Raw genomic sequence first — 14,716 nt, 5'->3', positions numbered from 1 at the left:
TTGCTTTGTCAGTTTTCAAACGATTTGTGATAGAGGCTCAAACGAGGTAAAGGATCAGTACAAGTACATTTGGTGCCCATCTGAAACGGGATTCTGTGGGCATGTGCAGTGCCAAGTTGAAGAATTGGGCTTTGGACTCTACTCCCCATCACCTTTGTCTTTAGGTGCCTTTCTCTCATGACCAGTGGAACTTCTTAAAGCTCAGATAGAGTCGTAGCACTGTTGAATATGTGCTTCAAGATACATCTAACTGATTTCTAAATCCTCAATAACTTTTTTAAAAAATGGAAGTGTATTTAGCATAGAGTGTTGTATTAGTTTCAGGAGTACAACATAATGATTTAGCAATTCTCTGTATATTCAGTGCTTACCATGATAAATGTAGTCACCATCATTTGTTCCTTAAATTCCACGTATGAGTGAAGTCCCATGGTTATTTGTCTTTCTCTGTCTGACTTATGTCACTTGAAGACGACACAAACAAATGGAAGAATATTCCATGCTCATGGATTGGGAGAACCAATATTATTAAATCATCAAGAACTTTTTAATGACTTGAAAAAGGACTATATTGAAGACTTGTATAGTGCTATATGTGTTTCTATATGTGTATATGTGTTTCCTGCCACTAACAGTTGAAGTATGTACCCTGTGTTTAGAAAATAATATTTGTTGAAACAAAATATGTGAGATGATGATATTAGGTTTAAAGTATTATTTTGGTTTGGTTTCCCACTTCCTTCTAGGTGCATGAGCGGACACACGCACACATGGGTGTATATCTGTGTGTGACTTCTTGATTTTTTTTTCTCTTTATTAGTGGGACTTTTAATTTTGGGTTCTTCACTAATTCCATGAAGATTCCAACTTTTATTGCTATGGTTTTATAACCTGTGTTGTTTTAAAATTGAACTATTTTTGTAAGAAGAAAATATCAATATCCTTTTAATAACTTACTCTATAAGGATAAATCTGATTTGTTTTAATCAGTCTTTCTTTTCTCTTTTCAGAGGACGTTAAGCAAGTTTTTGGACAGACTACAATTCACCAACATATTCCGTTTAACTGGGATTCAGAATTTGTGCAACTACATTTTGGAAAAGAAAGAAAAAGACACCTGACATATGCAGAATTCACTCAGTTTTTACTGGTGGGTCCAGCTCTTCAAGTGTAAATAAGTAAAACTGGGATCCTGATTTACCTCAAAATCACTAACCTGGCCAAACCATCCTATTTGAAAGTATTTCTTTATTAGTATGTAAACAAAATATCACTAAATGGGTTCTTAAAGACTGTGTAGAATCCCTTCTTGTGGAAAGGAATATGCATTGAGGCCCAAGGAAGTCCAGTGATTTGCTGAAAAGTTATGTAAGTCAGGGAGAGGGCAGGATTGGAACTTGAATTCTTGACTTATGACTAGTTCCTCTATTCACCGATATTTTATTTTCCTTTGAGGGATGACAGACATGTCATCATCAGCCTCTAACTATAGAATTATTTCACTTGAAGCCTTTTATAGACAAAGGCACTGGGTCTGCAACTTGACTACAAATTGAAATCACCTGGGGAGCTTTAAAAACAACTGGTATTTGGGTCCCCCACCTCTAGAGACTAGATTTGACTGGGCAGGGGGGCAGCGAGAACCTGGGCATTGGGATAGTGAAAGCTTCCCAGGTGCTTCTAATGTGCAGCCAAGTTTGAGAAGCGCTGTTCAGAGAGCACCTGCTGTCCATACCCAGGGTTAAACTCGGGGTTGTTTACATTTCTGGGGTTCACCTTCCTTGGCCTCGTCCCTCCTGCCTTTCTCTCATCACCACCCCTGCCCCACTATGGTCTCACCATTTTGCCACTGATGATGCCAGTGGGCGAGTAATAACAAAATATGATTGCAGTTTAGTTTTCCTCCTGAAGCATAATTTTTAAAATGTTTTAATTCCAATATTAACATTTAGTCACTAGAGGTCAATATCTGTATGGTATATAGGCTCTATGATAAACCACTCTTTCTTTTGGACTTCGATGCATTTGTTTTGTTTCTCTAATGATTAAATTTTATTTATGTTTTATTAAATATAATTTAAGAAGGCTCAAGGCCATTACTTTGCTGTGTTTAAATTCTCGGTCTTGAGGAAAAATTTGTCAGGGAAATCACCTTCTTTCCTTTGTCACTAGAAATGTCTTCATGGGGGGGGCGGTTTCCTGATGCCCCTGTTTATTTCCTGTGCTCAGCACTTTGCGGGAGCCCTCTAAGGAGTGGTTGGAAGCTGGAGTGTCAGGGTGGATGTAGAGGGCTCAAGAGCACACACGCAGGCCACCATGTGTGCTCATTCAGTCAGCGTTTTGTGGGATCCATTCTCAGGCACCAGCATATGTAATAGGTTGACTTTAATAGATGCTTCTCTTTTTGACTTCTGGTGGTTTTGTTATGATACGTAAAATTCGCCATGCTATTTATTTAGTTTGCTTTTATGTTCCAGGCCTTTGGGAACTTAAAGCAAGATGTTTTAAACATACCTTTATATATTTTTTTAAAATGTTAGTGTCTATGAATCCCCTTTTTCCGTTCTGTGTAAACACAAACCTACTTAAATAACTCAGGTGGGGAATGGAATGTGAGTTATGGATTTTTGCTGTTGTTTACACAAGACATTGGTGCGCAGTAGGAGGTGGTATTCGTTTTGATGAGGAATAATTACAATAATGCTATTGAGACAAATGCTTCAAATTGACTATGGAACACAGCCTAATTAACTTTTAGCCTTAATGGGATGTTAGCAGTAGTAAGGATGATCACGTTTCCCTTTTAAGCAGGTATCAATTATGCTGAATTGAGTCGGCTGTAAGCCACTCACGGCGGCTTCTAGGCCTTCTTCAAGATATGGAGAAGCCAGAGTCAAAGCTTAGATGACTCAGGGATTACCGATTGTTTCCAGCTTCAACTTACAAGGCATTCACTTATATTTGACTCCTTTTTATAATGTTAAATGGAAAAATAGCCCCTAGTGTCCTGCGTGGGATGATTTTTGACTTTGTAGCAAGAGTGCAAGTGCTGAACATACCCTAGATTCACGTGGTTATGGTGGATAATTACCTCAGCGAGGGCCTTGCCTTTGTGATGTGCTCCAGGTCCAGATATAAAGGAATTAATGGATGTATCATGATAGAATCTCTGAATGTCAGGGAAATGCTGGTTTTGATGTCTGTCATTGGGTTACTCTCCCCTCCCCGCTGTTCAGATGTTTTGTTGGCTTCCTGTGAACTCTTTTCTGAATGCAGGTTTAGCTTCAAACCCCTACTCCACATGCTTTGCTTCCTTTGGGCTCTTTTTTGTAGGCAGGAACTTCTTAAAAATACAAGAAAGCTTAATTTCCTATATTTTGGGCTCTTGCTTTGTCAAGCACACACCCACCGTTCTGCTCTCCGGCGAGGCTCCGAAGTAGGCAGCAGCTCCCAGGCAGGTGCCAACGTTGTGAAGGCAGATGCTAGGCCCTGGAGCCTGGAAAGGCCTGCCCCGGGGCTTGCTGCTACCTATCACCTGACGAGGAAGAGGAGCAGCCCCAGGGACAGCTGAGAAGTGTGTGTGTGTGTTTTCAGGGAACCTTAGTGCTATGTAGAGAAAACCCTGCTGAATCCCACAGACGTCCTAGAAGAGAGGTCAGGTTGGTTCCAGCCAACTCATGTCTGACGTTCGTGAGTTACCTGTGCTGATATACATACATGGGCTTGTGACTGGTGAGCAGAACTGGTCTCTGTGAGGTCAGATTTTTGTTTTCTTCCCTTAATGAATGTTTCACTTTATCTGAGCAAGGGTGAGTTGGTTCTAAGCCACCACGTGGCTGTGAGGCCTCTGCTTACATGTCCCATCTGTGTACTGTCTGGCCAAGCTGCCCTCTGGCCGGTGTGGTGCTGGTCACGGGCGCTGCTCAAATGCCGTGCTGTGTGTCGTTCTGTGTGCTTTGGTTTTTAACTTCATAAAGTGGTGAGTCAACTTGATATTCTTTGAGACGAACCTGCCTGACTTACACTTTCCCTGTAAATGATAGTGTTGAAGCAAGAACCAGGGGTACAAAGACTCCTTCCCAGAGTTGTGTTCCTAGTTGGTGGAGAAGGACTTCAGAAGCGAGTGGGACCGCAGTCCTCTTACCTCATCATTGACGCTGTTGAATTTACTAGGGCTGTGTTTTGTCTCCAGGCTGTGGTGCATCTGTGTGAATGGGAGTAGTTTGTTTTGGAGGTATACATGTTAAAATATTATTAATATTTCCACATCTCTCTGTTCTTGGTTCCAGTTTTATGGTTGCTAGTTGAAAAATGGATTTTAATATACAGAATTTTTTAGAAAACGATATCTATACCCGATGAAACTCCTTTTCATAAATGGTATTAATGTAAACTCTCTACCCTGTTTGGAGTTATTTCTTGTGCTGTGGTTATGACAACTGGGTGACAAACCACCCAGTTGAGCAAATGTTTGCTGAACATGCAGGGTTTGTCCAGAGGCCTTGTGCAAAGCGCCAAGAGGTACAGAGATAACAGCTTCTTAGATACAGTGCACAAGTCTAGGGGTCATTTTGGTGTTTATCCATCTGACGGGCTCAGAAGGAACAGCTGTAAGCAAATGGGTGCAACCTACAAGGCTGCTCTCTTACAGCAGAAGCCCTCAGGAGTTTGCAGCGCAGGCCCTTATGGCAGCTATAAAGCGGAAACCAACATTCCGTTGTGCTTAGGGGAGCATCCAAAGTATAAACTTGAAGGACCAGATACTAGCATAAGTACGGCTAGTTAACCTCCCCGTTGTATAGTTGAGAAACAGGCCTTTCACTTCAGGTCTCTTAGCAGTATCTCATTTGTGATTTTGATTTGCATTTCTCCAATGACTAATGATTCCAAGCATTTTTTCATGTGCTTATTGGGGCATTTTTTTATGTTCTTTGGAAGATCCATTTCTAGCTTGTTATTGGGTGGACATCGTAGGCAAATGTGGGCACAGAGTGAGAGGCCTCTTAAACTTTTCTGCCAAATTATTCTGTTGGTGCTAAGATTCACTCTTGAAAATAGAAGTAATAATAGTAACAGTCTTTATAATTTACAAAGTGCTTTTAAATACTGTTTCTGATAATGACATCCCAATACCATGAGAGGTAATTATCATTACTTGCTATTGTATGGGAAAGAATAAATGGACTTTAGGTAAAAGTTTGCATTTACAGGTAATATTCTGAGGAAAGTGATACTGGCTTTCATTGGGTTCCCAAAGGAGTACCCCTAAGGAGTACATAGAAACTATTCTAGAGTTTAGCTTCTTCTGTAAGATCACAGACATGTGATTCAAATATAGTATGTTGTTTCCATTTTATTACATTTTCTCCAGGGCCAAAGCTATGAAAAATTAGTTTCTGTTTCTAGATGGGGCTCTGCTTCTGAATGGTGCACAGTCATGCCTTGCTAGACATTTGATCATTCCTGACCCCCACTGATTAATTGCCAAATATGATAACAAAAAGAGGCCCTTAGTAGGAGGTGTGTGTTTCTGTCATTTTCAGTTACTTTTTTTTTTAAGATTTATTTATTTTAGAGAGAGAGCACGAATGGGAGGGGCAGAGGGAGAAGGAGAGAGAATCTCCAGCAGACTCTGCACTGAGTGCAGAGCCCCGTGTGGGGCTCGATCCCACTACCCTGAGATCATGACCTGATCCAAAACCAGGCACTCAATTGACTGAGCGCCCCCCCCAAACCCCCAGCAGGCATCCCTGTCATTTTTCAGGTACTTTTTGATGATCTTTTATAATCATAGGTATATATTTCACATATAACTATTATAATTTTAAAATAATCTACACACTAGGAGATTCTAGTTGCTCCAGATTCAGAATAGAGAAGCCTAGGGCGGCTACTAAATGTAATATGTGCATTAACTAGAAATCTGTTGTTACTGGTTACCTCTCACATAGCATTTTCCAGCTTAGAAAGTGCTTTTACTCGTATTTGTCCTTGTGATGATCTTAGATGTTAAGCATTTGCTCTTGTTTCTGTATGAAAGACAATCAACACAGAGGCTTAGTTTTCTGGACTTGTCCAAGGTGAGATATGTGGAACCGAAGCTAATTTTAATTTTCCTAAGTCTCTATCAATGTTTTTCAGAGTTTGGGTAAAATTTTTCTGAAGTGATTATTTAAAAAGACAGAGTCCTGAGCCTCTCTGCCTCTCAGGGGTCTGATTCAGCAGGTCTGGATAGGGCCCTTCCACTGAGGACAGAGAAGACCGGTTGGTCACTTTCTAATGCAAGAGCGAAGCAGCAGTGGCCTGGGTTGGATGGTGATGTTGTTGAGCCAAAGTGCTGGACTCAAGAGAAGGGATAGGCCTGGCCAGGCTTGGCGATTTAATAGGATGGAGACAGGTAAGGACATGGTAAAACTCCCAGTTCACACATTTTTCAAGATGAGTTTTACGTTCAGGCAAGTGGAAGGATGGTGATGGGTACTGAAATGGGGAACACGGAGGAGACTGTTTTCCCAAGGGGCTACAGAACAGTGCTTTGCTTGTAATTGCTGTTCGCATGTGTGCAGCTGGGTTGTTTCCCCCTTTCTCAGTCTGGAGGTCAGATGATGCTATAGGAGTCCCACTTATGGGTCCACGAACATGGGCATTTCCAAGGAATTCTGTTCCCCATTTTGTGGAGCCAGGACACTTCTGTTTCCACAGGCCTTCCTCTTCTTGCTCTAGGAAAAAGAGTCATCAAGAAATCAGCAATGCTCTGAATTCATGAAGAGGCTAGATTTTGAAGTTTGGGTTGCTTTAGTTACCCCAGAAACCGGATTGCCGACTTGGGAGGGAATGGAGCTAAAAATCTCTCTGTCTTCTCCTCAGATGGAGTTTAGGAGTTAAGTTACCTGACCCAACGGAGAGCCCTGAACACGAAGGTGTGGGTGTTTTACTGTAACTTTATTCAGGTCCCCCTTTTGTCAGAAGATGATGGATGAGTCATAGTTGATGGAGCTGGGAGTCAGAGCTGTGTCTCGTGCCCTAGACTGGACACACACACATTGCAAGGATCTCAGGTTTGGATGACAAAGCATATTCATGCTAATAATGTAACTGAACAGTTTTGGTTCTTTTTGTGAAGTGAGACTGACCCAGTATTTTGGCTTCTGGTCAGCATGTTGTACAGATCTGGTCTAGTCTTTTCAGTATAGAATGGACATTATCATTATTCAGATTCTGAGCCCTAGAGAGTGGAGCTGTGGAAACTACTATTCCCAGGCGCTGGCGGTTGTCACCTTCACTCTCTGGGCCAGAGATTCGTTGCTCCTAGTCTGCTGTGGTCTGGGTTTCAGAGTCCCCATCACTTACGGTGCTGTATTTGTCATGCCGTCCTAGTAGAAGGCAAAACTTTCAAACACAAAAAAAGAAATTATCCTCCCCCCACCCCACCCCAGCACCACCAAACAGAGGGAAATGTACCCTTCAGCCATGGCAACATCAAATTCTCATGCTTTAGAATTGACGGAACACTTTGAGTGTGAACAAAAAACAGTCACTTGTCATAGAACTCAACCGAAGCCATGATGTTTAACAGGTTGGTAGACACTAACAAGGTCCTTGTTTGGGATCGAATAATCCAAGCCATTTGTACTTCCCTTTTGTCCCTCACCTTGCCATCTGTATTAGTTAAAATATCTAGACCATGGATCTTTAGTAGCCAGAGACCAGGATTTTATTTTCATTTTTAACATGTGAGTACTTTTTAAGTTGGACCAGATGGAAATGAAGTACAGCTTCGGTATTGTTTCATCAGTACAGCCCCACCTTGGTATTCCAGAGTGAAATGAGTGAAAGTGGCTAATGTTATTTGCCCTCAGCTCTTCTCGGAGATTAGATTGTATTTTGTGTTCAGCTGGAAGGTGTTGCTAGTTTGTTGATGGGTGACGGGAGATGTGGTCCTGTCCTGGTCACTTGGAGGATTAGACGTAGGACACGTGGCGTTCATGTTGCCCTTCCTGCTCTCAGGGCAGAGGAAATCAGAATTCACCGTGCTGCTGTGTCCATGGTGTTCATCTGCTTGCCGTTTTGCTGAGCAGCCTGGTGCGCAGGCTTTTACAGTAACGTCCTGGCAAAAATGAGCGTCTCCCCAGCCACTACCCGCTGTGAAGTTTAACATTAAATCTCAAGAGCGAAGCAGTCGAGATGGACGAGCTCTGTACTTGGTGTCTGCTGAGGTGTTGCTGTGTGTGCAGGCCCACGGGCAACACTGCTTCTAAAGACTCCTTCAGTTAAAGGCCCCATCCAGCGACCTGGGGAGGAAATTTCACCCTGAACTCTGAAAGTCTGACTGCGTGGGTGGAACATGGGGGCACAGAAAGGTGTTAAGAATGGGAACTACTTATCTCTCTACCTAGTCCTTTATTAAGTTCTGTTTTTAACTCTGTTTAATAATATGTGGATCTTTATTTTAACCAGATTTTTCCGCCTCCAGATTAGCAAAGGATTGTGAAAATGACGCAGATACTTGTATGTTGAAGAGGATACAGGTTCTGATACTCGATGTAATACAGAATTTATGTGAAGGAGGGCTGAATGTGATACCATATTTTTAAAGCGAATCTTCATACACTTTCTTCCTTGTTTTCATAAATAATTATGTGCATTTTTGCCAGAATTCTTCTACCAGGACTCCTAAAAGAGAATTCTTTTGAGTCATACCCTCATTGATAACTCCTTGCTTTTATTAAAGTTCTGGTTATTTTTTTAAAATTCACAACTGTACAAAACACAAAACATGCAAACTAGCCAGGGGTCTTTTTTTGGTATTCTTGGCTTTATAATATAAATCATCTGGATCTGCTGCTTGTTTTGAAGGTCTGTTGGTCTGTTTTGTTTTGTTTTGTTTTTGTTCTGATAAATTGTCCTCGGGCTGAAGCACAAACTTGCATATCTGAATAGAGGTGGAGAGAATTTTTGCATTCAAAATATACCCACTTGAAAATTGGAGATTATTAAGGAAATGACAGGCCTGGAACTATTAGAAGCATGAATGTTAGACCTGAAGTGGTATAGCCCCCCTCTATATGTTTATTTCTGTACAGCTAGCAATTTTGAAGAGTTTGATTTTGTTCTTCCCTCCAGCAGTCTGAATGGGTGTGCTGAAGTAGTTGGAAACGGCTGCAGTAAAAGCCTATTCCATTAATCATCATGCAGCAGAATAGTGGGAACAGAAAACTGTTCGCTGGCAAATAAGAAAGAGAAATTGGGCCTCCTTCCATGTGTTTGAGCACGACTGCCTTTGAGATAGCCCTGCGGCTCCTTGCTCTGCGACCTTCTGGCCTTGGGTAAAGGATGGCCCTTTCTTCTTAGTCTTTGCTGTCCCCAGCAACAGCTCTTAGCAAGGGACACTGGTGAGAACTGAGCTCTCTTGGCAGGGCTGTTCCGTCTTCCCAGCTCTGGGTTTCCCACCAGTCCCAGGTCCTCCATTTTATTTCCATACTCACCTTTTGGATACTTGGTTCCATTTTATGGTCACCTGGCTGCTCTTCCTGTGTACTATGGACGATCGCCTCTATTTCTGCTACTGTTATTTTTTCCTTCTGGTTTTTCCTAGGCCATCCCCCTAAAGGGAATAGGCAGTCCATATAGGTTAAGGTTGCGGCTCCAGAGCCGGACCGCCCAGGGGCATGTCCAGTTCATCCTCAGTGTCATGTGACCCTGAGCGGCTCTTGACCTTGTTGTCCCATCTACTAAATGGAGGGGATGGTATGGCCCACCTCAGTCCTTTGGGAGGATTCAGAGAGATGAAACAGGAAAACACAACAGTCGCTACAGCGTAATACACACTTAATAAGGCTTAGTAGTGGTAGCCTTTGGTTTTCTCCCCTCTGAGATCCTGCTGTCTCTCTTCCCCGAATTTATATTTCTGTCTCTATCTCTAGCTTTCTTTTGTTTATAGCTCAGGTTAAGCCCAATCTCCGTCCAGTTTCTCATCGTGGTCAGCTGTCTCGTCTCTTTCCCCTTAGGTGTTCTCCCCCCTGGTGGATTCTTCTGTCTCATCATCCAAGGGGAGAATTATTTGAGGTCTGTCTTGCTCCATTTTTATGTGCAAGTCCTCACCAAAACTTTTCTTAAAATCTCTTATCCAGGTGTCTGTTACAGTGGCCTTGCTCACAGGTTTACCCAAAGCAGCATCAGCTAGTGGTTACAGATCCCAGCCTTGGAGTCAGAGGCTAGCTCAGGATAGATCCCAGCTCTGCCACTTCCTGGCTGTGTGACTTTGGGCTAATCAGTTACCTCCCAGAGCTCCAGGTTCCTCTCTGGGAGATGAAGATCATATTCCTTCATAGGATTATCGTGAGGCTTTAATGAAGTACCATGTTTTAAGTTCTTGGCTCACCGCTGGCTGGTAGTGAGCGTGCTTAAGTATTCGTCCGTTATTGTTCTCCACCCGGTCTGGGCTTCATCTCGGTTCCTATGGCTGCTTCAGAATGACTCAGCAGAGCCACTGTTCCTTACGAGGTGATTTTTTTAAAGGCTCAAAGAACTTACACTGAAAGGGTCTTTAGAGGATTTTAAATCATTCACCTCAACAAAAATCAGAGCTCCCACTTAGTAAGTGCTGGTCATGCGTGACGTCTCGTTTTTACAACCTTCCACAGTGGATGTTGCATGGGCTCTGAGATATATATTCCCCTAATCCTCCTTGGAGTGTCATGATTGATATTTGAGCTCTGGTCATTCCTGTTCCAAACTACAGATTTTTGTCATCAAAACATATTGCTTCCATAACTCCCTGTATGAAAATAAACAGGTTCCTTGACTTATGTTCCTCAGCCTGTCATTGTACAGATATTGCCAGTGACTGGGAACCTGCTACTTTGCAGTGTAGACCCCTTCACTGCTGGAGAATTGGACAGGTTAAAGATTTTGGTGTTTTGTGCTAAAACCTGATCCCTATATTTTTTTCTCTGTGGATTTTTTTTTTTTTTTCCCCAAGAAATACAGGGAACCAGTCTAACTTCTTTTTTTACCTGATAGTCCTTTTAACCTTTAAATACTTGAATGTAACTCTTGCTTCTCCCGTTCTCTGCTCCTCTGCTCGTTTTGGAAAGCTTGCTCTTTTCCTTATACACTCATCGTGCATGTCAGAGCTCTCCATTCCACTTCTATCCCCCTGGGTTCAGATCTAGGAGCCATCAGGGTCTGGGCTCTGTGGGTATGCGTTAGGTTCGCCTTAAACAGCTTCAGAGGTGCCAGTGAAGAGCTCTGATTTTCAGCTACTCTGCCATCAATAGCAAGGCTGAATATTTATTTCAAAAGCCATTCATTCTCAACTTAAGTATTTATAGAGGCTCTGTGTGTTGGCTCCCTCCGGCCTCCTTATTTGTCTTTCCTTCACTCAATCTGTTAGGGTTGTAAGTGAGCAGTGCCAGGAGAAGACTTTGATTTGGTTCCTCTTGTCTCTGCTCTTGTTGGGAGAACAGTCCTAGCCCTTGGAGAACGTAAAAGACATTTTTGTGAAAGAAAGTGTCTCAGAAATTATACTGTTTTCTCCTGAAAATCGACAACAAAATATCTGGAGCATTAAGAATAATTTTAAAAGCAAACTTGAATTTTTGTCTTTTCATAGTTACTAAGATTCCTAAATGTCAGAAGTATTTTGTCATCAGATTCCTGACAGGCACATGATCCAGCCTTATGAGGTGCTGTGCGAAAGTGATAGCGGCAGCGTCAGTGGGCAGAGCTGCCTGGGTTTGCGTTCCAGCTTCGCGGCTTCCCAACAGACTTTGGTTTCCTCAAATGCCATGACAATGTTAATAGTAGAGCCCACCTCTTATGGTTGCTGTGAGCAGGAAGTGACTTTGAACTGTGACAAACTTTAGAACAGTATAAATGCTGTTAATGTCGTGGTTGTGTTGGTTGAGGTAATAGCTTTACTTCTTCACCCAGAAGAAGAAATAATCATGACATAAACAGTTGCTCTTCACAAGGCAAGCTGCTTTTGGTTTGAGGAAACACTTAACTAAATGTTTTTACTCTATCCTACTATTTAGAGAATGATGTACAGTTAGTTTCTTGTTTTTTATAGGATTAATGGGTGACCCCAGTCTTTCAGAGCTGTTAGAAATGTATTCTAAGGTTGTTTATCATGAGAGTAAAAGTGCTTTCGTGTTCTGCAGTGGAGGGATCCCTGCTCGTAAATGTTGAATCCTGAAGTGTAGGCACAGAAGTGGGTAGTGACACCATCCCTGTTATCACAGATGCAGCCCCTGGTCTGACTCTGGAGCACCCACCCCCGCTGGGTTGTCTGTTTCCCAATTTGAAATTCCAAGTGGGTTGGCCTTAGTGTTCTGAGGAGAAGAGGGGGCCAGGAATTCTGGGGGTGGCCAGGGTGAGTGATGCCATTTTTGGTATCCTGATCTGAGGAGCCCTAGGTCTCTAGATGAGTTATAAGCTCCAGGGGAAAATGGTAACTAACTGAACACACCTTCTGCTGTTGTTGGGAGTAATGTTGCCTTACAATAGCTTTAGCAGTGGGTCTGGCAATTCGAAGGAGACGGTGTTCATTTACTTTCAATTGAATACATACTGTGGTCATTTTTCACTACAGGGTGTTTAACAGTTGGTTTCTTCCTTCCTCTCAAATTGGAGGCACTTATACAGAGAACCTCTTTTTGTTTAGTTGAGTGTGATTTGTTCATCCGTTGGTTTTATGGAACACCTGTCACTGAAGGTTATATCTGTGGTTTATTGAGTACCTAGTATATCCGAGGCATTCTGCCTATGCCAGTAGAGGGATGAACAGGTTGTAGTCTCTTTTCCCTGGCAAGGTAGGGAAAGACAGGAATATAAACAACTGCTTCAAGTAAGATGGAATAAGACAAGTCACAATTGAGGTGCGAGCTGGGAGCCACATGACCACATCAGTTCTTTTCAGCTAAGAGACCTGCTTATACTTACATAAGTGGTGGCATTGGAGTTAAGCCCGGAGGAAGTGGTAGGATTTCAGGAACTGGAAAAAGAGGCTGCAGTCTACACCAGGTTGAGGGAGGAGTGCAGACAAAGGTCGGGATGTGTGGAAGGTCTGGAAGGACTGAACATGGGGTGCTGGAGACCAGGCTGAGAGTAGCTCCTTGGATTTAATGATGTGCCATGGTGTGGCCTTTCCAGGAGACCCACGTGGATATATTCTCTGTGCACTTAGGGATTCTGGTCCAGCAGAGAGGTGTGGGGGATTTGGATCTTGGAGTCAAGCCTTCTGAGAAATCTTTAAGGTCTAGGGGAGTAGAGCGAGGAGACTTGAGGACAGAGGGCTGACAGAAGCCTCCTTCCACCAGGGAGGTTAAGGTCCCAGAAGAGACTTGGGATCGGGACAGGTTGGATCAAAACTGGCAGATGCCATGACTGAGAAGAAGCCTTTGAGTAGGATAAGAACTCTGATTCTTACTGTAGCGTTGTCTTTTAAAAATTTTTTTTAAATTTTAAAATTTCAAATTCTACTAAAGTAGGAAAGTGTATTATACTGTGACTCACCGTGTTCCCATTATGCAGCTTCAATTATAATCAATATTTTATCAAACTTCTTTCATCTCCCACCTTTCTGGGGGAAGAGAAGGGAGATGGAGCCCTTCAAGTGCCATCAGACTTGCGTCATTTCTGCAGTGTTTCAGTTCGCATTACTTCGTAAGGGACAGTTTGTTTTTACACTACTCTCAGTCATTGTCTTGCCAGAGTTTAAAAAAATAGTGACTCTCTGTCAACTAATTACACTTCTTTTTGTTTAAATAATTTGAAGTCTTTGCAGTGGTTTTTAATTCCATAGATATCAGATCTCACTCTGAGGGCCTGTCCATGAAATAGGCAATGTCATGTGGAAGATAATGAAGTGCCCTCTGCAGACAGGATGCTTCTCCCACACTGTACCTGATGGGGTTTGATGGAGGCTGTTTATTTTGTGTGTACACTAACTCCTTGTGAATCACAACTGAAATCTAAATTGGGCTTCCTGTCTTTAGATGGAAGGAAATAAAACAGTGGTACTATGAGCTGACCCACATACCACCCAGTTCTTCGTTCTGGAGCAGCAGCCCTCATTCGGGACCTGTGGCCCTCTCCGGACACATTGTTGTCATGCTCTTGGGGGTAAAGGGGCTACCGTCATCTAGTGCAGAGAGAGAGGGGAGGGATGCACAGGACAGCTCCCCATAACAAAAACTTAACCCTCCCAAAATACCAGTAGTGCCAAGCCTGAGAAACTGTACGTTAGAGGAACAGCATATTCCAGAGGAGAAGCTCCTTTTTTGGTTTATTACATCACATGTTTGTGTACCAGGTTACCAGTGAGAATTTTTCTGTCTTCTTTGGAGAGAGCTTAATGTCCCTGTAGATGTTTTTCATTGGATCATCTGCATCACCTAAGTTGGGTTTGGCCGTATCTCTGGGCCTTCCAGACGTCATTCCAATTTTTATTTTCGTTGTGTCCTTGGATTCCAGCAGAACATGGAAGTGATTTGGTTTCTCTGGGCAGGAGATTTAAGGTAGAATGCATTTTCCAAGACATGTTCACTGGTCTGAGCAAAGTTCTGTCTGGGGAAGAAGAGGATAGCTTGAGGGTGTTATTTAACAAGCTGGTGATGCTTGTTAAATCAAGATACGATCTGTATTTCTTCACCCTGACTTGAAATTGAGCAGTCTTTTGTAGTAATTAGTAAACATAAATTATTTCACTTTC

The 14,716-nt window shown here is 42.6% G+C and overlaps 1 protein-coding gene across 3 annotated transcripts in view; it reads left to right on the top strand.

Moving 5' to 3' along the window:
* The window catches only part of SLC25A13 (solute carrier family 25 member 13), a 184,956-nt gene that overhangs the window by 86,916 nt on the left and 83,324 nt on the right, over nucleotides 1-14,716 (top strand). For all 3 annotated transcript variants that reach the window (XM_047695756.1, XM_047695755.1, XM_047695757.1), the window contains one exon: nucleotides 1,011-1,150. In XM_047695756.1, coding sequence (XP_047551712.1) covers nucleotides 1,011-1,150 — 140 coding nt within the window. The remainder of the gene's footprint in view (nucleotides 1-1,010; nucleotides 1,151-14,716) is intronic.

This window comes from Lutra lutra, chromosome 11 (assembly GCF_902655055.1).
Source record: "Lutra lutra chromosome 11, mLutLut1.2, whole genome shotgun sequence".
NCBI lineage: Eukaryota > Metazoa > Chordata > Mammalia > Carnivora > Mustelidae > Lutra > Lutra lutra.
The sequence above is the reverse complement of the archived record's forward strand: the minus strand, read 5'-3'. Positions and strand labels throughout refer to the sequence as shown.